A 27,968-nucleotide genomic window follows, 5' to 3' on the forward strand; every position below is an offset into this window, starting at 1 on the left:
TCCATAGCAAATGCAATGAGAAGATGACTATGCAAATTAGGGGTCTCTGAGAATGATTACTGGTAAAAGACAGGTCTCTTCTCCCATTTCTGTGTAATCTTTGGCAATATATGGCCTTTTCAGACCTCAATTTTGCTGTTAAGGGAGTCTAATAATATCATCTTAAAGAGACTTTCTTCTCCCCTCTGCAGAATGGTAGGTCCTCAGAGCATAAAATTTGTGAGATACTGTAACATAGGAAACAACACTTGAACAGCCAGTTCTCCAACCAATAACTTCTTGGTTCTTCACTGGGAGGGTCTCTGTGCAAAGGACTACATGTGTATGTCTGTGGTAAGGGCAAGGCAAGAATGAGAGCACGAAATAGCTCAGCCACCATGAGACCTAAACATTCAGGGGTGTCTCTGGGTCTGTATTTATCTGCCAAGGTGTTTCAATGCCCTTAACACTTAGCTGGTCACACACAAAACATGTGCAAGCTTGGCTAGTACAGAAACAAACATTATACAAGTATAAGCTATGCAATACATCCAAGTGCTCCATCTGCTGTGGTCTCCTCTGTTGCTACATTCTGTGTCCCTGACTTCCAAATAACTGCAGGATGCAGCACTCATGGTTTCTGCGGGTGGGGTATCATTAGCTTACAGTTGTGCACTCCTGCTCTGCTTCTACTAGTACCTTAGATGGGAACCATGTGTCTTGTCAGTGCTTTTGCTGCCCTGGGACACGCTGCTTGCGGCGCTGGCCCTTGACATCCCAGGCTGGCCAGAACACTCTGGGGTGACAACTGGGAGCTGGAGGTCTAAAAAAGCATGGAGGAGATGAGAAAGTAAGTCAGCAGAGCATTGAAAGCAGCAGTGGACTCCTACTGTTAAGAATAAAATGTGTGAACACAATAGGTAGAGAGGAGGTACCAGTATCAGCTGAAATATAAAATAAGAAATGCTGAGAATATAATCCTTTTTGGATCTGCTAGAAGAGAGCTTTACACCCACCAATCACGCCCTTCCAGCTGCAAGCCCAGAGGCTTAGCTGCAACTCCTATGTCACAGGTGAGTGCACGAGTGCTGCATAAAATAAAGCGTTCCATTCCCCCTTCTTCTAAATAGAAATCCTTTATTTCTCAATATAGAATACCAAAACTTTTTTTCTCAAGAAGGTTCAATTACAACTAATGGGGATAAGAAATTTATTTGCGTAAGGACCAAGGGGCTTTGCCACTGTATTCACACACAGCTCAGTAAATAACCACATGTCCTTGTTTCTAAGTAAGTTCACTGTTTAAAGGCTACATTTCATAGCTACTGAAATCTATGGGAGGTTTAGTTCTGCCACCAAACGCAGTGGGAGCAGGAATGAAGTACCAGATTCCTCAAGATTACTGAGGCATGTGACTATTAATAGTAATCAAAATATTGTGATGTGAGATCAGGCAATGGGTGGTATATATTTTCTGCTTTTACTGTGCTGATAAAAAGAGCCCTTATGTCATTATTTCATGTAGCGTGGTTTTCATTAATTCTAACACAGTTCACATTTCAAGTTCTTAAGTAATAGTCAGGGAAAAGTCAAGCTGTTCACATTATTCCCAAACCTTGTTACTTATCTTTTTAATGACATACTGCATCGTGCTAATGTTACGAATTTATTCGTATAGCTTCTCTTTCAAAGCGTGCACTCTCGACTGTGGTACATAAAATGAAAAATAAAACTGAAGTTGTATTGCTGATGATAAGCTGTGAGCAGCCATTCAAGGAAAAGGACTATTCATTTTCATACAAATCCTGTTAAAATGACATTGTGATTGTCCATGTTTATCAGCTGTTCATCAGATCAGCTCAGTTCAGCCTTCCAAGCTCAACTGGGATCTAAAATTAATCTGGTCCTCTGCCTTACATGCACCATTTAGCAGGATTAAAGGCTTTACTAATAAAGACCAGGCACTTATTAATATAACACCTCATGTTCAGATTATACTCTCACTGGCATCTTTGTGTTGTGTTATGCATGATAGCCAATTTCAGCTTTGTAAATGACTGCCTGTTTGTTAATGGTACAGAGACAAAACAGGCTACTTTCTGCCTACTTGGCTGTGCAGTGATCACAGGAATAAGCCAGTAAACTCCCATTAAGTCATCTGTTTAACAGACTTGCTTCTGAATATGCACAGGGAGCAGATCTGATAAATCAAGCACTTTTTTCCCATATCTGCCTTGTGAAGACAAAACAGCATTTCAGTATGGCAATTTCCACCCTGTAAGGAGACAATGGCATTTCACCATGCCAATCTGCAATGGTCCCACAGCAACTACTCCTCTGCACCATTTTAGTTCCCTAATTTAAGTGCTGACATTAGCAAAACAGTATTCTTAGGCTTTGTCTTTAGGCAATGGAGAGAGAGAGAGAGACGAGTTCTTGGAGCACTAAGAGGAATATTGAACTGAAAGGGTCTGGTTTTCACTGACTATGCCAGAAAACTAAGTTACTTAGTTGCAGCTGCAAATAATTCCCAGAGTGTAAAGTTTCACCACACAGCTTTCATGTTCTCAAAAAAAAAAAGAATTATTAAAACACATAACGGCCCTTCACAATGCACAGATTACTTCAGAGCTCTTTTTCTGATTTATCCTCACATCGGTAAAAAGACAAGACACGGCACTCAGCTCTCTGGGTGTTATGGAGCCAAGCCCTGTTCCCCTGCAACTTGGAACTGTAACACATCCTGCAGTGCTCAGGACATCCCGGGAAAAGCCCAGCACTGCCACACTCTGGAGTTCAAATCTCATGGCCTAGATCTTCAATCAGCAAAATACTGATCTGCTGACCATGAGTGGGATCAACTTCACACAAAACCCAGTGAAGCCCATGACAGCACTCCAAGCTACCTCCTGCCAATGCTGCCTACGGTGGGAAACAAGAGAGAGAGGCAGGCTGTCTCACCTTGATGGCTACAGCACACAGCTGAGAGAAGGTAGAACTGTGCTTTCAGACCAAGCTCCCTATAACATACACATCTTTTACATCAGGTGTATGACGTATTACCGCTATGTGACGACATTAACAGAACCATGCAAAGGACAAGAATGACAGTTCTTCTCAGCTGATCATCTGAAAGTCAAATTACGTCAAAGGTGCACATTCTTCAGCAGTTGCTTTAGGTAAAATGATCACAATGTTGAGAAAACGGAAATGCTCAAAACGTAATTTTCTTATTTCACAGAAAACAAATGTTTCACTGAAAGTAAGAACTGGGCAGCAGAGAAGGGGTGTTCAGCTCACTACTTAAGAGAAAATAGACTGTTTTCCTTTTTAAAATATGGTTTTAATGGTGTTGCTAAGGCAACAAGTAACCAATATGGTATTAACTCACAAGACAGAGTTTGAAAAGAATGAGGTGAGGTTTGTACCTATATTTATCCCTCTTAAATGAGAGGTTTAGCTGTTCTAGGGAAATAGAAAAGATTACTTAGACATTATTTCATTTGTCACTACCAAGTGGACCATTTACTGGAGCTAGATATAACAATTCAAAAAAAAAAGTGGGTAGGGGCAGATGAAAACCAGAAGTGAAATAAAATTCGCAAACTACTGGGTAGAAGATCCTTAGTATTGCCCTAAGTCACCGCAAAATACTTCGATATTAAAAAAAAAAAAAAGGGAACCTGCCATCTTTTAAAGAAGAGAAAGCTAAACAAATTCAGGGTGTTGGTGATTGGCATCAAGAAATAAAAAAAGGGCAATGCTGGTAAATTATTCCTCATGTTATAGGGCATCCCGTTTGGTACCTTATGGTACGTATGGTACCTTACACTGCTCTGTTGGTTTTGTGTTAACATCCACCCCGGAGAGAGCCCGCTGCAAGGTGGCTGGAAGGAGGAGGAGGGGGAGTGAGATTGTCACAAGGTGCTTGCTCCTTGATGACACGCAGCATGTACACCATCAGACAGAGTTAACAGGGAGCGCCAGTCCTTCACTTTGGTAAATCTACTCCCAGTAATCAATGAATACAATTATCGTTATAATAAAGAGATGTTAGTAGCGCTGAGCTGCAGCACACTCAGCTGTATCAGTTCTCATGGCAACTCTTCACCTGCTCTTGGACTCAAAAGCAGTAACAGTGTCTATTAGAGCTGTAAATTTGTTAATCAACGTTATCATCAATAAAAACAAGCCTGCAGTGCCTTTACTGTTTGCAGTAATTGCCATGTTTTTCCATCTTGAAATCACTCTACAAGCTGTTGTTAATTAACCAGTCCTTTTGAAGTACGCAAATAACATCAACATTTTATAACAGACGAGGCAAGGCAGGCTCAGCAGTTGATGTGTGTCAGGCAGCTTGGGAGATCAAGTTAGAAAGAGTCCCAGCATTCCACTGGCATGTCCAGATTCCCTCTTTCAAAAATCCAAATCTTAACATCAGTAATTTTTGTTGCAGACTCTAAAGATCAAAAGAAAAAGAAGACATAAACTAGAAAAGAACATTTTCCCTTTCAAAGTGGCTGTGCAGTAATTGAAATGCTGTTTTTCCTGAGGACAAGCTACGGGCTTTGCCACAAGTACCTTTTGCTGCTGTCACTTGTGATAACCCAGAGTAAAGCAAAGGACCTAAGGCTGGATACCTGCTTTCATTTGAAAAAAAAAAAAAGAAAAGCTTCACTTCCTCAAAATTCTGGCTTGAAGGTTTCTTATGCTGACATCTCTGAATGATACCATTGAAAACACCGACAGACAGCACCACTTTCCCTCTGCCTAGGGTGTTCTCCATGATGCCATTTTGATGCGTAAGGAAGCCGCTACAAGTTCTCAGCTGAGTTCACACATTAGCCCTCTAACCACAGCAATGGGTAAAACATAGATCTGAGATGCAGGAACATCTGGGGGCCACATGTAAAAAGGAGGTATAAGGTCCACCAAAGCAAGTCGACACCTCTAGATTAAAAAACCAAATAAGCACCTCTTTGTCACATGAACTGGTGACAGATTTTGTTCTGTCAACTGCAATCTCTAAAAGTACCACAGAGTCAAACAGATCAGTTGACAGCGAAAACTGATACCTAATGCAGCAGCTACACTGGCATCTAATGAGGCCTTTCAAGTATTTTACACAGCTATGACTTCTTGCTCCCTCTCTCCCCATCGCCAGCTCCCAAGTTATTTACTTGACTTTGGCTCAGAGTTCTGAAGTGTAACATGAGACTAAACACATACGCAATAAAGAATAGCTGATTTAAGAGTTACAATATGTGGCTGAGCAAAAGGCTTACCAACAGCTAGAAGTACATATGGGCAAATTAAGACTTCCTGGAGGAGAGCCAGATCAGTGTTGACACTGCTGCAGCCATGTGGACTGCTGGTAAATGAAACACTTGTGTTAACATGAACATCTGGTGATTGCAAAGGTAAAGAATTCATCAGAAGACCCTACTGGTTGAACTAAGTTAGTAACACTCAACTGAAAGAAAAGGAAACAGAAGATGAATGACAATGTGTCCTCTTCTTTATGCTTCCTTTTATAGTATCCTTTGATGTTACAAGGAGGGTTAAGATACAGTTTTATTTGTTAATTTTATTTTACTTCGTTCAAGATCAAACAGGCTATAATTTATGCACGTCAAACATGGAGCAAGGAACAATTAAAACTATCGTCTATGAGAAAAAGGTCATGTTGCTTCTAAAGTGCCCATCAACTGTCAGATCTGTTAGAAATATTTCAAGAGCAACTGAATCACCTTGGGAGCTTCTGATCGTTTAATGAAGCCCAAAGCTTGAGGCAGGATCAAACACAACTAAGGTGCTGTGCTTTGTTCTGAGCCCAGCACATTGATCATTCCTTTCATACAGGACAGTGTAAGCTCAGCACATTTGTTCTTGCAGAGTCTTCATCCAATTGCTTTTCTTCTTAGCAGGAAAAACATTGCTTTAGAACATGAAAGTACATTAATCCTGAAATCAGCACATTAATCTCCTGAAAAACAGGAGACTTTCCATCTGCATAGAAGCCATCTGAACTTCTTCCTCGGCTCTCATGGTGGTAGTCTGTCTCTAGCAGTAGCCTAAATTCTCTCACAGAGGAAAGGAGGAGAGTAACAGTCACCTCAGGTCATTTCTCAGCAGTTTCTGCAGCACAATATTCAAGAAGGACTGAAACAGGTCTTCTCTGTCAGCCTTACAGGTTTGCTCTTTGACAAGGCATCTCAGCGAATCTGAAGAACTTCATATTGCACCCTGTTCTGAGACCATCCATCTGCCTGACTGGTGTGGGCTGCTGGAGCACAAAGAGCTTATTTCTGATACAGAACAGGCAAGCTGCATTGCTACAACCTGGTCCTCTTCTAGTATTTACAACTGGGCAATCTTCCAGCCTTTGTAGGTTGGAAAGGTGTGTTAAACAGCTGCAAAGATTGCTTTACATCAGGAGATGCTTAAAAAGCTTTCATAGAATCTTAGGCAGACTTCCGAGTGCCTCCAGGCCTAGGGAATTCTGATCAAAATAAAGCATACTATCCAGTACCTTTTGCTCAGTCATTTATAGCCACCTTCTCTCAGCTGCATTAAAAGTGCATGTTTTTAATTTTTCAGTGTTCATTTTGGAGGATGGATAATTTCAGACAAACTACTGCCACTACATGCCTTGAGGCTTGTCACAGAAAGCAGACCTATTCCATTAATTGCCTCCTGTAATCCATTTGACCTATTGGATGAAAAGACCCTGAAACAAAGATTAGTACTCTCCTCTGGCTTACACATTATGCCTTGAGGTTGCTAAAGAAAGAGAGAGAACCTTTAACACTCAGTTTTATAGCCCATGCATTTAGAAAGGGGTGGCTGTGAAACTCAAAGCAGATGCTGTGTATTTGAAGGAAGCTAGGAAGAAAAGGGCAATCCTGGCCCCCAGTGAAGTCCTGGCAAAGTTTCCATTGATTTCACAGGAGTATGATTACTTGCTTGATACCTAACATTCTTGTGGTGGTTTTAACATGTTATAAGCTGCATTTGCAATGTGTGCATTGCTGCAGGTTTAATACACCACCCACTACTGACTATTGATCTAGCTGTCCTTAAAAAAGGTTTTCATATTCAAAAAATGTAGTGATCCCTCCCACTGTAATACAGCTAATCTCAAAGCAACCTACCCTGCATATTTAGAATGGAGAAATTTCAAACCATCAGTCATTTCTGGAAATTTAAAATATTCAAAATATGTTTAGTATTCAAAAACCTAAAAAATTATAGTAAAGCGGATCTAGAGGGAAAGGAATTTATACTGTGGAGTGAAATCATGCTAAAAAACACCTGTGCAGTTTCAGAGTTAAAAAGACAAAATGATGGCATGTAATTTTGAAATGTATGTGTTGTTTATTTTCCCCTTTAAAAACATCAGCAAATACAGTTTCGGTTTAGATTAATCATTTAGTATGTTTTTTGCTTCTCTATTTTGGCAGCTGCATGGAACAAGTATTTATTAAATACAATGTTTCCTTCTTCATTCCTAAAGCATCCTCACAGTTAAAAGACAGAGGTTCATACTAGAACTGAAATTTACAGATAAGCTATAAGGCTCTGGAAAAAGCAACTCAGTGAAAATGCTGGCTGATTGTTACATGATTAGAGAGCCACAGCTACAATTCTGTACTAGTAACACGGTAGAATACAGACTAGTATAGGCCAAGTAATTAATCTGCTTTAATTCTTTTCAGTCTCCTCATATTTGTTGTTATTACAGAAGTACGGTTTTGTCCTAGCTGAGATCTGACCTTGTTGTAAAACAAAGATCCTGCCCCACATAGTTTATAATCAAATTAACTCAAAAGAATCAGATGCTAATTTTATTGGCCATTCTTGAGGCTCTGAGTAACTTGGGAAAGGTAGTAGGCACAGAACTGATTACAGTGGTGTGCGGACATTTATAACAGACAGATGGCAAAAGAAATGCACTCCTCTATAAAGAAGCATGTTCCTGTAACAGAGATTTTGAGTTATTACAACAGAGAATAAATTAAAACGATAATTTCTCTCTTACATAGGTGGACCTATCAGACCTTGTTTCCTTCTTCTGCCTCATCACCCTTCCCACTGACTGCAGAGTAACTCAGGGATACTGGGGACAGGCAGAACAGATTTTCTAGGCTGGGGAGAGAAAAGCTGGCACAGGGTTAGCACCAGACAGTAAACATATCACATAGTGAGAGCATAGCCACACAGGTGAACTATCTTGGGTCTTCCACCTAATTTCATTAGGGTCATGCGTATCTAAGACCTTCTGTGTGATTAACGCTTTTGGCCAGCCCTCCAGGTGACCAAGTAAGCATGCAAGGCTGGTAGACACTCATAAAGTCTTTGGACTAGTGACACTAATAAAAAGAAACACAGAAGGAAGGTGTACAGCAAAAGTATTACTTTAAAAAGAATTGGTAATCTGGAAGGGTAGAGAAAACAGCTATGCATGGCACAGGCTGGGCCCTGGAAGTGGTGAAACGAGATGAATGCTTATGTGGAAAGACAGACTAATCTGGATTGTTCATGCAACAGGAAAATCAGAGAGGCAATGCTGTAAGCATTTCCACTACTTTCCCAGACAAACCTGTCGAAGAGAGTATTAGTTTTGCATACACTGGGATGCCTTTCCTTGTGCCCTAAACTGATTCGGGGTATTTCTGCTCATGTTGTGGACCTTAGTCCTCTCCATCTCTCAGCTGAGAGTAGTCCTAGAAGGCAGGCAAGCCCAGTTCTCACCCCACCTGTGGTGGCATACCAAGTATGAACACCTGAAATCTCTTTTGACAGTCATTCTTCAACCTCAGAGAGCTTTCTACATCTGCATTGTTTGCAGGAAGATTTCATTTACAGATCACTGCAACAGCTGCAGCCTTTGCTAAACTGAGCAATAAATGCCAGGAGCCTTTCTTAGTCATTCAATAGCCACACCAGAACCTCCTCATGGCCCAAGTCCCATATAGTACAGACAACAGATATCTGACTAAAAACTGGGCCAAATGCCCTGTAAAAGCAGAAGTGAAACCAAACTTCTAAGACTGAGCAGTAAGCACTTACCAGTGTCTTTTTGACACTGGTCAAATCCATTACCATTCTTATGCCTCATCACAAACCCACTGCCACACGTGCCATCCTCCAGCAACTCCTCTTACTCAATCCAGTTTATTCACACACATCACACATTTTGTACCTTTTTGCTCCTCTAAACTCTTCTTCCAGTCCTATTTTCCTAACTTTTTTCTCTTCCCAGCTTCTCTGCTGTCTCCTAAAAAGCTGTCATCACTGGTACATGCATAATTTCCCTGCCCCCCATACAGATAACAACAAACTGAATTTTCAGACTGACAAAAAGATTTTCCAGTAAAAAGACAAAACAAAGAAACAAGCACTGACCTGATATTTTCTACAGCTCATTTTCTTTCCTATATTGATATAACAGGGGTATGAGAAGGGGCATGCTCTCTTAAACACAAAGCCTAGCAGCTTAAGAATTCCACAACAGAAAAGATACTAACTTTTTTTTTTTTTTTTAATATCCTTCACCCTTATCCTTTGCCGACAAAGGATATCAATATCAACTTTGTCATACCCACACTAAATCCAGTAATCCCATCCTCTCGGCCTTGCTGCCTGCTACTTTTCTCTGCAACTTAGTGTGTCTTTAATGAGATCACATAATTCTTAGAGCAGCAACTTTGTGTTTTCACTTTTACAGGAAATTGCTTGGCTCCTTGGGGGGCTGACTAAATGACAAACGCAGTAATAAGAAAACAACTGATTCTTTTCAACAGGAATTGCAGAGAAGCACTGTCGACTCAAACATACAAGAGTGAAAGTACGTGACCGATTTGAAAGGAAACAAACTCTTGTGTGAAGGAAATACTGATGAAAACTGTTCTCTCCATAAATAATTTTAAAATTGAGGATCAAAAAAATCCTGATCATTGGCAACTTTGCTGTTGTTTGAAAGAAAGGTCTGTCAGAGGATGCAAGCAAAAGAAAGAAGTGGAAAAAGCTGGCTTTTATCAGATACATGGAAGGAGAGGAGAGTATCTGAAATCTTGGCTATAGAAGTTTGCTTTAACTTAAATTTTTTTGTACTCTTAACCTGTAATCAAATTATTTACCCTTCTGATTCTAATTTCAACTTCTATGGGTGAATTTCACTCATAGTAAATCAGATATCACATATCTAACAACATTAAATGGGATTCATTCCTAGGTTGAGACACTTTGAGGTCTGGTCTATACAAAATGAGTTCCTGTGTGCCACAGCTAGGTTCCCACTCCTGTTGGTGGACACCAGTGTAGTCCATACAGTGAGTGTGGAGAAATTCAGCTAATCCTAAATTATTCTGAAAGTAAATGCTCTTTTGGGCTTGCTCACTCTAAACTGTACTTCTGTTAATTTCTGGATCTGAGATACCAAGTGTTAAATTTAGATATACACATAGACACCTATTGCCATAGAGGACACCACAGGATATCCTTCTGAGCCTCTAGCTGCTGGACCAAAAAGACATAGGTTCTGTGCCAAATCTGCCCATCCTACGGAGTGTCCGGGACTCTCCATGGCATCTCAAGTGGCATGAGACTCTCGTGTTGAAACAGTGACCTCAGCCCCTAGGCCACATGTGGAGACACCTAGATGTAAGAGATGGATTTTTATTCTTTTTTTTACTTTAAAACACTATAGCTTATTTAGGTTCAAAATCATTTTTACTGCTAACTGTAGGGTTAGGGATGGGCCTTTTTGCTGCTCCAGCACGGGCTCCTCTCTCCTGCCAGGTCCTGCCAGGAGCTGCTCCAGCGTGGGCTTCCCACAGGGTCACAGTCACCTTTGGGCATCCCCCTGCTCTGGCGTGGGGTCCTCCCCAGGCTGCAGGTGGAGATCTGATCCACCATGGACCTCCATGGGCTGCAGGGGCACAGCCTGCCTCACCATGGGCTGCACCACGGGCTGCAGAGGAATCTCTGGCACCTGGAGCATCTCCTCCCCTCCTTCTGCACTGGCCTGGGTGTCTGCAGGGCTGCTTCTCTCACATATTCTCACTCCTCTCTCCAGCTGAAGTTGCACAAATGTTTTCTCCCCTTCTTAACTACATTATCTCAGAGGTGCCACCACCATCACTGATGGGCTCAGATTTGGCCCAGCAGATCCATCCTGGAGCCAGCTAGCATTGGCTCTGTCAGACACAGAGAAAGCCTCTAGCAGCTTCTCACAGAAGCCACCTGCCCTCCTGCTACCAAAACCTTGCCATAGAAATCCAACACAGGAGAAAACACTGAACAGCTGACAGGCCGCATACACAAAGTGGCTTGTCCACAGTTTATGGACACCAGTGAAAATGTGCATATTTTAAGAGGAAAGCTCTGTGTGTGGTAAGGGTCTCTTGTGTTTGTCGTTTTGCTGTAGAAAAATAATATAACCACTGCAACTGGCCTTTCTCCAAGTAGCAGGGCAAACCAATGTTTTTTAAAGGCAGTCTCTTACAACATGAGTAGGACATACCAACTACTGAAGTCCTTGAAAGTTTTAGAAATCTGCTCAGCTTTTTTTCTGAAACTGGCATTATACCAGAATACTTCTAATTCACTTTCCAGTGCACGGGAACCAACGCATTAGGCATCACTGAATACACACTTAAAACTCAGCCAAAACAAAATATATTACTTATGTGGTGTAATATGACTTCATGATGAAGGGCTTTCAGCAACCTGGTCTAGTGGAAGGTTGTTCCATGGCAGGTGGTTGGAACGAAATGATCTTTAAGGTCCCTTCCAACCCAAACCATTCTGTGATTCTGTGACTCTGAGACCTGGATAGATGTTCGTTATACTGCATGTTCCTTATGATCAGTTTTGACAATGTACTGCACTTAGAAAATGGAAATACTCAATTTAAACTGACCCTTAACATACAGTTCTTTAAGGAAAACATTTCATATAGGTTTCAAATATTGATCAATCTTTAAATGAAACAGTACAAAAATTAAAAGGGAAAATATAGTATGTTTAGGGTAGGAACCACCTAATCTGAACTCTAGTCAGGTATCTTAATGTCAAGTATTTAATCTAAGCTACTTGCATAGGTTCCATTTACAGACAATGCTAAGAGGTAATTGGGTAAAAGTACATGCAGAGGGTAACTCAACACACCTCTTTTAAATACATAATTTAGGATAAAATGAAGTGGGGTTTGTAGGTGCCTTTCTCTACTGACTTAAGGGGAAAACTAGAACACTGCCACAGAAAATACCTAACTTCTAAATTATTAAATGAGGTGTAATTAATGCTTTCCTTATGGGCTACATATAGCATATATATAAAAGGTGAAAGGAGAAGAAGACTGATCAATCTTGTATATTTGTCTGCAAACAAGGCTAAATACTAATGGAATAAATGTGGAGTTCATTGTTACTGGGTTAAGAAAGAAAAAAGACAAAATTTCTTATAAGCAAAGTTTATGTAGTGAAGATTGATCATAAATCCAAAATAGCATTGATGCCGGATATTTAGTAGCATAACTGAGATCGTAACTTGTCCCTCTGTAGTTTAAATAGACCTAATATGGTGCACAACAGCGTTTTCCAGTTTCTATTCAAAGCTGAATTTTACCCATAGTAAATTAGAATTCTCTGGCAACTCGCCCATAACCTTTAAACTTTTCTGGTTGATGATTTTAATACAAAAAGGCTTTTTAACAGTAAACTGTGTCTGGATTGTAACCAAACTCCGACTCTACTCTTTCTCCATGACACAACATTTTTGTAAAGCTGAATAAATATATTACACGGAACCCGAGGCTTTGAAGTGTAAACGTCAACATACTACAGTAACACAAAACAGTCCAAAAATAAGACACTTATAGCTAAATTATTTCTGCAGCATGCAATAGCTAAACAATGCAATATCTTTACCTGAAAAAAATACTGAATAACTGTAATCTGTTTTTAAGTGGTATCTGAAATGGATTATCATTCTTGTTTCATTTTTCCCCCTATGCATTTAGTCCCCTATGACTAAACATAAAAAGGAATTGTAAGCCTGACAATTTTATTTCAGAGACCCTATGACACCTATTAAAAGAGCACCATCAGATATACAGATTCGAAGAAATTAGGTTACCTGAAAAGGCTTTTGTTATCTGGCATAATCCCTCTTTTCTGCAAAGGAAATGCTGGATTTCTGGAATTAGGTTTACCTATAAGTAAAAAGAGAAGCTTTAATAATTTCATTCAGAAAAGTGCTCTTCTGCCTGAAGCCTTCAATGGGTTTATGTTTCATTTATCAGAGACACCTCACGTGCAAAACTTCTGTCAGTGTCAGAAGGGAATTACAGCTTTTCCGTCCCTGCAACATGGGATAATGGAGTCAACGGGTGGGCTCTTCCTCTATGGGTACAACAAAACAAAATTTTAGACTTTGGGCTCTCTTACTGGCTGCTGAGTTTTCACCCTTTCCCTGCCCCCTTTTCAGTTTCTGCAGCTTCTCTGTTCTCTGCCAGTTATCAGTCACTGTCTCTCCCTGCAAGGAAATAGCCTATGCCACTTGAATTGCTGTGCTTGGAAATGGCGGTAAGCTAACATAGCTAAACTGTGTCCAGGCTCTGAAACAAAGGACTGTGTTGCACCGTGGTATGGACATGCCAGCAGCGAGTAATGTTAGCCCAATATTTAAAGTTATCCGGTGATATGGGCCATCTGGTTTAAGTCCCTGCTGTGCTGCACACTTCCGAGCGAACTTGGACAATTCCTTTGATCACCTTCTGTCTCAGTTATTCATGTTTGAAACTTCTAGACATTGCAGAGTGCTGTAAGGATTATGATAGTGCACAGTATTAGAGGCTCAAATGTGGTATTATAGGTAGAACAAGCAAAAAGCAGTTTCTAGCAAACTAGAACCATGATAAAAATTTCACTTTGGATATACTTAGATAAGGCATCCTGTCCCAGGGAACCCCAGTGTATATAATCCTAGCTCTGCTGTGGACACACAGTGTTTTTTATATCTTTATGAACTTCATACATGAACTAAATACCTTTTAAAAGCAGCTCTTCCAGTTCCTCAAGTTGGAGCCTATACTTCTTGCTCTTGCCATTATCTGTGTGTTTACTTGAAATATAAGCCAAACTGTACCCATAGTTTGGTCACACTTTTTCAAACAAAGACCTCAGTTCAAATCTCATATTTTTACCAACAGGTCAGGTGCTTAATTACACATCTGCACATCTAAGTAACCTAAACTGTGCCCACAACATGCTCAAGTGAAAAACAGAAGCAAAACCAAAAACAATCCTGAAAATACCAGGAAATATTGGCACCACTGATGTTCTGGACTGTGAGTAAGCAGACTGCAGTGCAGAGCAAGGAACTGCCATGAAGGCCTTGGAGAAGGACAGTGGTCCAGCTCAAACATTATCAATCTTAGGAGCACTGTCACAATTTGGAGAGATGCCTAAATGATGTTTAGAAAGGAGCAATTACATTAGCTGAAACTCAGTAGTGATATAGGATGTGAAGCCTAAATTAGTCCAGCTTTATCTTCTGCCTATGCTATTATTCTGAAATATTGCATGTGTTTGCTAGCTATTTCTTCCCGTTTCTAAATTTTCCTTTCCAGTGGGGTAAAATGCTTAAATTTCCCTTGACTTCTGTAGAAGCTGCTTCTACCTGACGTGCTACTTGAGGGTGGCCAAGAACACAAAACTTCAAGCTAAAGAAAAGAAAAACTTGACACTCAGTTGTAACAGTTTTCAGTATTTACACTGAAACATTCACATTCAAAGTAACATACTATGTCCAAATGAGAAGTTGCTTTTGATCACTGGGTGTGATATAAAGAAGAATGAAATGTTGGTATCTGACGACTATTCGTCAGTAGACAGGAAACATGAAAAAACTTTTTTATTGGTGTTAAACCATACTGCTGCAGTATAAAATAAGTATTAGATACTTTTCTCTTTGTGAGTGAGTGCTGAAAATTTGAGCCAGCCCTGTCCTCTCGTTTCTACAAAGAATAACATGATAATCTCATACCTTCTGGAATAGCTCTAGATGATGCAAGTCTTCTATTTGAATGTGTCCAGTACCATCATTTTTGCTGGAAGATAAGCAGATCAAAAGATCCCAAGGGCTGATACCACCTATCAGGAAAGAAGCGAAGCACATTGAGAAAGAAAATATCATGCAATTCCTATTTGAACAAAAAATACTTAGAGCCAAATATTGAGGAATAGTCAACCATTGGAATGCTAAGTACATGAACAGCTACAGGCTGCAGAAGGGAAAAAGACGTATTCACTACCACAGTTCAAGCTTTGGAACAATATTTAGGCATTTGACAGTTGGCAGCTCCTGTTATACCTGCTTACTGATGTCCAGTCCCCTGGTGTTTGACTTGTTTAGCATTCGGAAATGAGAAAGTTCAATAGCATGGCACTGCTTTAATTTGTTCTCTTTTTTTTCTGAACTCCTCAACATGCACACTTGTAACACACATGCACTATGTACATTGTGATCTTCTGAGGTCTTTCATTATTGGGAAGTAAATTTTACAGAAAGTAATACTAGTCATGCTATTGCAAACAGCAGGATTTTCTAGCCTGAATTTTGGTGTAGTGGCTTCCTAAATATTAGACTGTGTTTTTCCGACATCCAGAACTGGTGTACAAGTGGGAATTAAGTTGCACTGAGCAAGTAGCTAGCTTCTGAGCTAGCTCTGGTGCTTTGTTTCTTGAGCAAAATTAGGCTGTGAGACCAAGGAGTTCTATTACCAGGAAGCAAGCAACACTGGAGTCAGAGATGGCTGGCTGACAAAGAGTCAAAACTAAATTGCACCAATTAAAATATCATTATGGATTAGAAGATAAATATAGGTCTTGGAGTCTGCCATATTGCAGCATGTGATGTGTAGAAATGCCAATTAGCTTCAAAGGAGCTTGGTCAGCTCCCTCAAGTGATTATTTGTTTTCTTCTGTATATATGGCCTTCGTAATCTGGACTAGTTAGTGGCATCTCTCAAAAGATTAACAGAATCACTTTATCTGTTGAGGACACCATGAATGTGTTCAATAAAGGGTAAACCATTTCAGTGACAGGATGACACCTAGAAATAAAGAACTTCCAAACAGAAAGGGCAGCGAGAGAAGCTGTACAGCATCCAAAGGGTATAGCATTTGGTCAAAGGTCTCTGCAGGACACCTGTTTCAGTGACTGGTTGCTTGGTTCTTTTTCCCAAGGTTGGGAAGATTACATGCATTTTATTCCATTTTGTGCTAACCACCTGTGATAGCTTCCTAATTTTATTAGATTACCCTCTAAATTTGGTCCCACTAGTGGTCCACAGAGAGATTTGTTTTGGCTGATTTCCCTCTACAAAATTTTTTTCCTATCCAATCACAATCACAAATGCCAAGCAGGGTGAAGATTTCACCTAAGGAGATTTAACACACTCAATTTACCTTAAGTACAGTAATGAATTGATTGTGCAGAACGGGTCCAGGACTATGAAACTATCACCTTCACATTTGTAAGCAGTGTGACAAAGCCGAAAAGATGAATTTTCAGTTATGCTGTATCCATTACTACAAAGAATTCTTCCATTTCACATTATGAGAACCAGTATTATGGTATAAAAAGAATTAAGACGTGCATTTTAGGCAAAACAGATTCACCACATGCTCCTTTGTGAAAGAAACAAACAAAAACCAGCAGATAGAGAAAATAAATGAAATATTAAAGAAACATATAAGCAAATACTTCATTTCAGTGCAGAAGACTGGCAGTGTTAACCTACTCTATGGCCTCACCAGCTATGTAATTATCAAATAAGCAAGATATGCCTTTGACTAATAAGCACATTTGAATAAATCATTATAATTACATATAAAGCACAAAACCTAGCTGTGTGCAAACCGAAAGGAAGCTGAAGGGAACTCCATTTCTCAGCAGCAGTACATTTCCTTCCCTTGTTTATTGTTACACATCCTGGCCAGGGATGAATTTGATCTCTGACTCCAAAGTATATGCTGCACTGTGTATCATATATTTGCCTTTAGGACACAGCAGAGTGATTGATATGAATGTACCAAAGAGAAGAAAAGGAAAAAGGGCCCTCAGACCAGACATATTTCTGAGCCAGTACCAATGAAGTAGAACAGTTAACTGCTGGGAACAATAATTTTCAGGAGGGGTTGAATGCCTGCCATTAGTTGTGTTTTCTATTTAGAGTAATGAGACATCTAGCCAGTTATTTCAGTACAGAACAATCAGAACTGAAACATGTCTATTTATAGAAAACAGGAAACTTCCTATTAGAAAAACAGCGTACACCTAGTGCTGTCATTCAGATTCAGGCTGACAGAGTAGAATGACTTTTGTTTAAATGTTAGGATACATTCCTTAGCAACTACACCTGAAAAAAATGTTTTTGTTCTTGGAAAACAAAAATGGAAGAAGCATGTGTCACAACAGCTATTTAGTTCTGGAACAAACTTCTCTTTGAATAGATACAGCCTAGAAATTGCCCGTGCCATTCCTCTCATAGTTTAACTTTTTGTGGAAAATGAACATCTATGATCATGAGACCATGAGTCTGCCTCTCCTGCAAATGTAATAATTATAAAACTGTATCTCAGTGAAAAAGCGCTAGTGCTATCAATATTCCAGTAACACCAAATGGCCCAGGGAAAGGATCCCAAGCTGTTGGGCACTGTATTTTAACACAGAAAAAGATCCCTTTTACAGAAATTATTTCTAAAATAAAGCAAGATACAACATGTGAGCTAAAACATTCTAGAATAAAAAAGAACAAAAGTGACAGTAATAACACAAGTCACCTGCATGGAAAAACTCATGTTTCAAAATGTTTTTAGAGGCGTTTAATGAAGAATGTTTAATGAAGATGTTTAAAGAAGAATGTCCATATTATTATGTCTTCAGTGTACACACTATTTTGCTGGTTTACTTCAGACTTCAAACCAGAAGCAGGCTTTAACAGGACATTTGAAATGGAAGGTTAAAATGGATACTTCATACCTGAACAATTTAACCACTAGCAATTTGCATGAGGCTTTTTCTATCTAAAGGGCTTTATCTACAGCTAAGGAAATCTTGTTTGCTTTATTCAGCAAATGAGTGGAGCTCAGCGTGTGTGAGCAGACAACCAGTTAAGCAGTACGAAATCCCACCTCACGGAGATGATAGACTCTACTGCTTTGTATTACTTTAGTTTGCATTTGTACAAGCAGAAGAGTGGTAACTTAAGATGAGAATATGCAACTGCATGTTCATCCCACCTCTGACCATCTTTTGAAACCAAGTTTTTTTAGTTCAGCCTGTTAACTGTTGGGTAGGCCTTGCCTACATAGAATCATAGAATCATAGAATCGTAAGGGTTGGAAAGGACCTTAAGATCATCTAGTTCCAACCCCCCTGCCATGGGCAGGGACACCTTGCCCTAAACCATGTGGCTCAAGGCTCTGTCCAACCTGGCCTTGAACACTGCCAGGGATGAAGCATCCACAACCTCCCTGGGCAACCCATTCCAGTGCTTCACCACCTTCACTGTAAAGAACTTCTTCCTTATATCTAATCTAAACTTCCTCTGTTTAAGTTTGAACCCATTACCCCTTGTCCTACCACTACAGTCCCTAAGGAAGAGTCCCTCCCCAGCATCCTTGTAGACCCCCTTCAGATACTGGAAGGCTGCTATGAGGTCACCACGCAGCCTTCTCTTCTCCAGGCTGAACAGCCCCAACTTCCTCAGCCTGTCTTCATATGGGAGGTGCTCCAGCCCTCTTATCATCCTCGTGGCCCTCCTCTGGACTCGCTCCAACAGCTCCATGTCCTTTTTATGTTGAGGACACCAGAACTGTACGCAGTACTCCAAGTGGGGTCTCACAAGAGCAGAGTAGAGGGGCAGGATCACCTCCTTCGACCTGCTGGTCACGCTTCTTTTGATGCAGCCCAGGAGACGGTTGGCTTTCTGGGCTGCAAGTGCACACTGCCGGCTCATGTTAAGCTTTTCGTCAACCAACACCCCCAAGTCCTTTTCTGCAGGGCTGCTCTGAATCTCTTCTCTGCCCAGCCTGTAGCAGTGCCTGGGGTTGCCCCGACCCAGGTGTAGGACCTTGCACTTGGCTTGGTTAAACTTCATAAGGTTGGCATCGGCCCACCTCACAAGCGTGTCAAGGTCCCTCTGGATGGCATCCCTTCCCTCCAGCGTATCAACCGAACCACACAGCTTGGTGTCATCGGCAAACTTGCTGAGGGCGCACTCAATCCCACTGTCCATGTCACCGACAAAGATGTTGAACAGGACCGGTCCCAACACCGATCCCTGAGGGACACCACTCGTTACAGGTTTCCAACTGGACATCGAGCCATTTACCACAACTCTTTGCGTGCGGCCATCGAGCCAGTTTTTTATCCACCGAGTGGTCCATCTATCAAATTGATGTCTCTCCAATTTAGAGACAAGGATGTCATGTGGGACAGTGTCGAAAGCTTTGCACAAGTCCAGGTAGATGACATCGACTGCTCTGCCGCTGTCCATCAGTTCCGTGGCTCCATCATAGAAGGCCAGGGAATGTTCATCTGCAGAATTATATCTTATGCAGGTGAAGTGAGTTTAATATGAATACGGATTATGCTGGCAGCATGATGCTTTTATTAATCTATATTTTTTGCCAGCTCTTTCCCCCACCTCTCATCCTGTCTTTGTAGCCCCATCCTGCAGTCCCATCTTAAAAAGTGTTTGTGTACCTGAGACGTGTATCTCATGTTTACCTGAGAATATCAACCTGAGTTGCTAATCTAAGAGTAGTACAGCATACTTTAATTCCAATCTGCTGTGACCACCTTTAATTAGTCTTGTTCTCAAAGAGTCAAAGTACATGCTGTTCAATTCAGAAGGCAACATGTTTCAACTGACAATTGACAGAATATACAACTTTCTATTTTCAACAAGATACCACTGTTTTCATTGGCTTTCACTCTGACTTGTCACTTGGAATAATTAAAATGGTTGATGTGGAAAAATCATTTAAAAGATAATAAATGAGGGAGAAAAACAAACATGTTTTTAGCAGCAGTGGAAACAGCAACGCAGAGACCAATAAAAACATTTAACTTTCTCTATAAAAATATTCTGCAGAGAATTTTTGTATTTTGATATAATAGATCAAAGTGAGCAGAAACAAAATGAGAACTGTAGGATTTAGTGGGGGTTTAAGCTTGCAGCACATATATTTTATACATGAACTTCAAGAATTTCTGAAGGTGATTTCTTAAATGAAGTGATCTTATTCCAACCTTTGAAATGATCATGTTCTCCTCATGAGCTATGGCACTGGAGGCTGGATTTTGCAGGAAAACTGTTATATGCATGCAGCTCCATGGAGATTTTAAGTTCTTATGTGTATACGCAGAACAATATTACTTGATTTAACCAAATGAGTAAGCTTCATCTCAAAACCACAGCTTGAAATTTCATTTTACAGTGTTAAGATTTCCATCCTGAATTTTGAACTGAAAGAACTTTGAAAATAAAATACAGTATTCATCTTTTATGCTCATCTTTGTGTACTTCATTCATTTTGTGAAATGAAAAGGCTGGTTAGCTTTATTTTTAATTTCCAGTCAGTTTGAAATTTTGCACTTTCTTGTACCATCATACTAGAACTAATCAATTTACAAGCACTGAAGGATAAGAAGACGACAAGAAACAGCCAACATTTATTTGTCAAGAACATACCTGTAAAACTAGTCTAATTTCTTCTGACAGAGTAACTGATTTAGTGAACAAAGGAAATAGTAGCAATGAAACAGTTCTACTTCGGTAAGTCTTTATACACTTTCCACGTAACATACCTATAAGGTGAGTGCACAACTGTTTGAAAAAATTATGTCTACACTATCAAAGTGGGGTTTTTTTTGGAGCAGAACCTTAAAGGATAGCCCACTGTCTAGTGAGTTCTGATCAAATTTTTCAGTAACAAATTTAATGATGGAAGAGTTAAGTGCACTTATAAAATAGCAAATGATACCAAGTTGATGGGAAGTATAAGCGCTTTGGAAGACATAAGCAGAGTTCAAAATAATTTTGATAAATGGTCCAAATTCAACCTGAGGAAATTCAGAACAAGTTAAAAGTGCCATAATTGGGAGAAATCAGATGGGCAATTGGCCGGAAAGCACTACTACAAAAAAGGACTTGATTCATAAACATAACATTATAATACTGTTACCACACACAGACACAGAGATCTAAATTACTTTTGAGTTGTTGGCAAAGATTTATCGGTGCTGAAAGAGTTGAGCGTTCCCCTTTAGAATTGCAGTTTGACGTTATTCCATGTTAATTCCCTGCAGAATTCTAAATAACAGGGACTATTTCATTATAAATGCAGACATTAAGAATTGTAACCAACCTGTTTATGAGCACTGCATACAAGGAACAAGGGGTAGTCCTTCTGGTGCAGTTGGTGTTGGTCATACCTCACCATTAACACCATTTCCCAGTTCTGGAAAACACAGTTTCAACAGAGAGTTGCAAGGAGGTGGGTTTTGGAAGACCTTGTACTGGGTCTGGCTGGGATGGAGTTAATCCTCTTCCAAACCTGTGTTTATAATGTTTTAGCTATTGGTGAGCAGTGCTTGCAGAGCATTAACACCTCTTCTGTGTCTCACTCTGGCCTGCAGTGAGCAGGCTGGGGTAAGCAAGAGTATGGGAGGGGACACAGCCAGGACAGCTGACCCCAACTGGCCCAAGGGATATCCCATACCATATGGTGTCATGTGCAGCATACAAACCTGGGGGAAGAAGAAGAAGAAAGGGGTGGAAGTTCAGAGCCTTTGTCTTCCCAAGTAACTGTGATGGAGCCCTGCTGTCCTGGAGATGGCTGAACACCTGCCTGCTCATGGGAAGTGGTGAATGAATTCCTTGTTTTACTTTGCTTGCACATGCAGCTTTTGCTTTACCTATGAAAGTGTCTTTGTCTCAACCCACAACTTTTCTCACTTTTATCCTTCTGATTCTCTCCCCCATCCCATGGCGGGAAGTGAGAAGTGAGGTACTTAGCTGCTGCCTGGGGTTAAACCACACTACCACCATAGTATAAATTTTTACCCATCCCAAATCATTTTGTCCTCTTTAATCACTGGAGGCAAGATACGAAGTAAACAGCAAAGATTATACAAAGTTTCTAATCACATCGCTTTCAGGAGGCTATAAAAACCCTGCAGAGGAGATCCTGAGATTTGTACATGATCTTTTTTAAAAGAAATTCCCCTCGGGTCTATTTGAAACATATTTCCAGGCACCTCTGAGACGCATGGATGTGAAGAGAAGATTTTCAGGATAAGGTATTGTTTAGATACTGACACATTAAACTGTATTCAAATATACTTTTAAACCTGATGTGTAAAGAAAAAGATAAATACAATGAATGTAAGCTTTAGTTTCATGAATCATAGAGTACAGGGACAAAAACAAGTCCTCTGCTCCTGCAGGGTAGTGGAGTGAGCACAGACTGAACCAAGTCTGATGAGGAGGCACGTATTTATGGAAGTAGCTGCTTGTGCACAAATCCAACTTTAAACAAGACAGAAGAATATGTTTTAAACAGCAGGTTTCATCCCTGCAATGTAGCCAGTTTATAGGAGCCAATGGTTTGATAGTCAGTAGTTTACAGTGGAAGAACTACCAGATATCTCAAAGACAGAACTACTACCTCACTGCCTGGCTCTGGACTCTGGGATGGATTTTATGTCCCTCAGCATCTCAGAGGGCAGCAGCACCAGGCAGGCTGTGTGACAGGGTTTGGGGATGTGGGAATTCTACACCTCTGAAGATCTGAGCTTCACTGATAACGCTCCAGGGAAAAATATTCTTTGAAGCCTATTTCTGGTTACGGCAGCTCGGCTGTCTCACTTGTGCAAAGATCAGAATGCCGCTTGTTGGACTGAATGCTTTCTCTTTGTTAATGATATGGCCTTTTACAAGTTTTTGATATGACTGTTTCATTTGTAGAGCCTTCCCTAAAGGAATGTTTCATAACTCGGTATGCAGAAATTTTCCCCTAAAGAAGTAATTGGAAGGATTTTAATTTTTCTTTTGGCATGGCTCTTGATAGTCATGAGCTATCACCAATTTGAACTCACCATGAGAACAATGAAGAAATGATTACCCTACTGAGTGAAGACAGTGTAGAAAAAAATTAGAAGGTTTCTGATATTTTCTGAACTATTCTGGAAAGCAGCTGTTCACCCATCCATGTTCAAACCTTTCACTGTTTCACACAGCTCCATGCTACTTGTTGAAACTGACTGTACTCACAGTCCACTCCAATAACCGCCCATTTAAATAGACAAATCAGACTGAAATCTTTTGGCACATTAATTGCAGTGTAGTATTATAAGTGTAAAAAAACCCCACCCTATGTATGAGGCTGAGACTGTTGGACGCAGTCGATTCATTCACAAAATACTTCGTACAGTTGCTGTATGGCTGCCAGGGAAAGGCTGTAGGAATCCTGAGGACAGTCACTATTCACGCCCCTTGAGGATGATCAGAATTGTATTTTGGCTCAGCTACCCCCTAACTAAGAGGATAGGAAGCGCCAAGGGAAGCATTCTTTGTGGAGGAGAAGCTGGTGTGAACGAAGTGGAACCAGTCTAATTCCAAGAACAGCTCATCTGTCCCTACAGCTTAGCACAAAGCACTGCCCTGTGCTCAAGAATTAATGCCAAGTCACATCTGAGTTCAGCATTTGGGGTGTGAAATAGCCATTTGACGTCCTATCACAGCGCCTCACCCATAAAGACAGGCTAATGCTTGACTACTCTGTATTTGTTCTGCAAATACTGTGGGGAGATGTTAGGTCTAACTCCAAATGGGGAGGCATAATGCTTCCACTCTTGTCTGAAAAAAAAGCTGGTTTATTACTGTTTCCTTATACCAGGAAGAGCCAGCCTGCAAGCTTGCTTTTCTTGTCAATCCAAAGCAAAATTTTAAAGGTACAAAAATAAATGAGTGTCACAAGTCAAGAGCTACCTGTTTCTCCCAGAGCTCTTCTCAAATTTGGCAAGATGTTTTCCTATTTCCATGTGGTCTCAGACTCCAAAACTGCCTTGGACCTACCTACCAAGTCAACCAGTTACCATCTTTCTTACTGGAGTAACTGACAATTCAAGGCAGATTACTTTCTCTAAAAAAAAAAAAGAAAGAAATCTATTGCAGGCTTAAATACATGAATGGAGAAGAAAGGAGACAATCCTTTCTCCTTTTATATCACATTCTGTCATGCAACAGATTAACAATCATTTCTTTAATCAACAAACTATGGTACTATAAAAGGCGACCAGAAGAATTTGCAGACCTGCAGCTAATGATTTAAAGTGGTGTTTTTCAATTTGCAGATAACTGTCAGTAAGACAAAGATAGTGAACAAAATTTGCAGTACTACTAAACTATATCCATATATTTTTTCTGTGCAACCAAAGAATGAGCAGAAAACTGGAAATAAAAGTAAATAAAGTACATTCAAAAATTATATTAGTCTGAGATGGGGAGAAGAGTACTGCAGTATATAAGACAGGTGTGTTAGATGGTTCTTTCCTTATCGGGTAGAGACTGTGTCAGGCTAAGAACAGCTCTCCATGGAATTTTATTACAGATCGTAACTCTAACAACCTATAGTTTTTATCATGGCATAATCTATCAACACAAGCTATGAAAATATGTTGTCAAAATACATTCTGAGCTACAGTGGAGTTCAATAGCAAACAAAATGAAAATATGTAGTCCTGACCCAATGGCAAACACATCAGGGCAATTAAAACACTCAAGCCTTTTATTTCACTTCTGTGCCCACACACTGTGCTTTGGATGAATATTCAGATTACTCTGGTATGCTCTCCACACATGGATACTTTCTGCATAGCAAGCCTCAGTGAAACCAAAAGCATCTAGAATCCAACATGGTATGTTCTACTTGTATGCAAGCTCGAAAAGTTTACATCCCTAGTTGCTCCCAAATGCTGGTATTCTTACTTTATTTGTATTTAACGCACCAGGTAGGCTACCATAATCAAAGCTGCTAAATACGTTTCTCACTCACTCCATCCTCCTTTCAGGTAGATAATACATTATGGGAAGAATAGCTCCATCCTGCTCTGTGTCAAGGAAGAAGACTCTGTAACACAATTGCCTTTGGACAATCCTCACTGCTACATGGTCCAAGTTACTCTGATAACTCTTGGGACTATATCCAGGAAGGAACTTTATATCCCTGTTCTGTAATCCCTGAGGCAAAATCATGTGAAAAAGCAGCATGCGGTCATGAAGTTGAAGGATGTATCAGGACAATCCCAGGCACAGCTACAGGTCAGCAGGAGAAGTAATTCAGAGCAACCCTGCAGAGAAGGACTTGAGGTGTTGGTGCGTGGAGACCTCATAGCAGCCTTCCAGCATCTTAAGGGGGCTACAAGCATGCTGGAGAGGGACTCTTCATCAGGGACTGTAGCGATAGGACTAGGGGTAAGGGGTTTAAAATTAAACAGGGGAAGTTCAGGTTAGATATAAGGAAGAAGTTCTTTACTGTGAGGGTGGTAAGGCACTGGAACAGGCTGCCCAAAGAAGTGGTAAATACTCCATCCCCAGCAGCGTTCAAGGCGAGGCTGCACAGAGCACTGGGTGATATGGTCTAACATGAGGCATCCCTGCCCATGGCAGGGGGGTTGGAACTACATAATCTTAAGGTCCTTTTCAACCCTAACTATTCTATGATTCTATGATTCTATCATGAGCGAAGAAGTCCAATCAAAGTTGAAAAGAATGCATGTCACAGCTGAGTACCTAACTGTGTGCTGCTTATGTGCATATATGCCTGCTCTGGTCTGATATTCACAATGTTCTTCAAGATCTCCCACTGTTTATTATAAAGTTATTTTATTTCAACTCCAGATAACACAAAGAAAAGTAGCAGCTTAAATATATGAGGCAGGTTACTCTGTCACTGACAGAGTGCAATGGTAAAGGAACGGAAATGAAAACATGCGGCGATGAAGAACACACTGGGGACAGGAAAAATTCCTCTTGTCTGGACACATATGTGAGATGAAAAACCAACAGAGTCAACTGATGTAAAGTCACCAGGATTCAGAAACTCCATTACAGAAACTTCTACTAAAATTCCAATTATTGGGGGGGGGGGGGGGGGTAGGGGGACAGGCTAAAGAAAAGGAATTTAGGCCTGAAGCTCTGTGATAAAAAGCTCACCTACAGACATGCCCAATGGAGCCCAGAGGAACTGCAGCAGATGGAGGAACCCAAACAGCACCCTGCTCCAGCTGCTCCCAGGGACATCACAGGACAGGGATCTGCCTACAAAACACTCTTCTCTCTTACACATGTGCACACAGACACATGTACACACACACACAAAGGAGCACAAGGGCAAGATACTGAGTGGGGGAATCCCAACAACGCTGTCGGAGAGACACAAGCCCCTGCCCTGGTCCCCCCAAGCTGTACCAGTGGAGACTAAGCCCCAGTGTGCATCATGATGAGTGAACCAGGGCCCCAAAGCACCTTGTTGACATGGCAAAGAGGGGAAGAGCATTGCCTAAGGGTTTGGGCCCCAGTATGTGGGGCAAGGTAGGAGCACTTCCCAATTTACTTATATGGGCTGTTTTGCAGAGGAACCAAAAGTGGGGTAAAGAAGGTTATCATGATGGTTTGAAGAGCAACAAGCATAGGAAAAAGAGGAATAAAGGGATAAAAAGGGCTTGCCATCTCTAAGCAGTGAGCTGGTTGCTACTCTTGGCTGGCCATGTCCTGTCTTCTCATTAAAAACCATTGCCAACTCATTCCTGGCAGCAGGGCTCTCTTGCACATGCAGGTGTGTATGTGTGTTTCTGGGGCCCTAAGTGCAGCCTCTGGAGGGGGACCAGGGCTCAGAGACCTGTGCGTCCATGATGAGGCAGCAGCTGGAGCGGGTGTACAAATGCAGGTGGTGAGTGGATGAGACCATGGGCACTGTTTGTGTGAGTGCTGAGTGTGTTGATCTGTGCAGCCATCCGTGTGTGTGTATGTATGTGCTGTACAGGGGGGTGTGCGTGCTGGCTGTGAGCACATGCCCAGCCTCGCTGCTGGCTGGACGGGGAGCACAGATCTGCACCAGCCTCACCTCTGTCAGGCTGACAGATTTGGCAATCTCTAACTTGGATGAGGGTGTTCATAGGAGCTACAATAAAACCAAGAGGCACTGAGGCATCTTCCCCACTAGACTATTACCAAAGCCTGCTCATCCTGCTACTCGTACAAGAAAGAGTCCAGGTGTTTAGAGAGGCATATGCAACAAATGGAATGACCTGGAGGCTGGAAAGAAGATTCAGTAGGTGATTCAATGGGAAAGTAGCACCTGGAGAGGAGGAGTTCTGCCAAGGAAACCAAACTGACAGCTTGAATATACATTTCATCCTGGTCTTCACCCCAACCTTCCTACCACTCCCACTCTTTGCAAGAGGACATGAGGAAACTGAGCTGAGAAGCCCTCTGAATGATGGCACTAATGAGGATTCATCATTGACTTTAAAGGGCAGAAACCGTGCTAGAGCTGAGAAAACAGCTTCTTCCCTTCTATGGATATAGGAACCTCAGGATGAGCAGCCAAGGAGCAGATGGGTTTATTTACCTTAATGTCCTGTCTCATTCTAATTACAGTGAATTAGGATAATAATTACAATGTCAAAAGTATGGAGTTTGATCACTTCTGCAAGAAATAAAGACACATATTTTAAAGTCTAAATGGCAGTCCTTGATCACTGCATTTACAGCACTTGGTTATCCCATGCCAACCCTAATTAATGTGTCAGATTCCTTAATACTCAAGAGGCAGGAAACAATCAGAACACTGAAAAAGAGAAGCTTGGGAATAGAGGCAATGGCTAAATTAAACAGTGTTAGG

The 27,968-nt window shown here is 40.9% G+C and overlaps 1 protein-coding gene across 1 annotated transcript in view; it reads right to left on the reverse strand.

The window, feature by feature from the left end:
- The window catches only part of CPED1 (cadherin like and PC-esterase domain containing 1), a 163,452-nt gene that overhangs the window by 110,182 nt on the left and 25,302 nt on the right, over positions 1 to 27,968 (reverse strand). Inside the window, exons 4-6 of the mRNA XM_030479743.1 lie at positions 15,034 to 15,140; positions 13,123 to 13,198; positions 679 to 802 (exon numbers count right to left, since the gene is read on the reverse strand). Coding sequence (XP_030335603.1) covers positions 679 to 802; positions 13,123 to 13,198; positions 15,034 to 15,140 — 307 coding nt within the window. The remainder of the gene's footprint in view (positions 1 to 678; positions 803 to 13,122; positions 13,199 to 15,033; positions 15,141 to 27,968) is intronic.

Source organism: Strigops habroptila, chromosome 3 (assembly GCF_004027225.2).
Source record: "Strigops habroptila isolate Jane chromosome 3, bStrHab1.2.pri, whole genome shotgun sequence".
NCBI classification, from domain to species: domain Eukaryota; kingdom Metazoa; phylum Chordata; class Aves; order Psittaciformes; family Psittacidae; genus Strigops; species Strigops habroptila.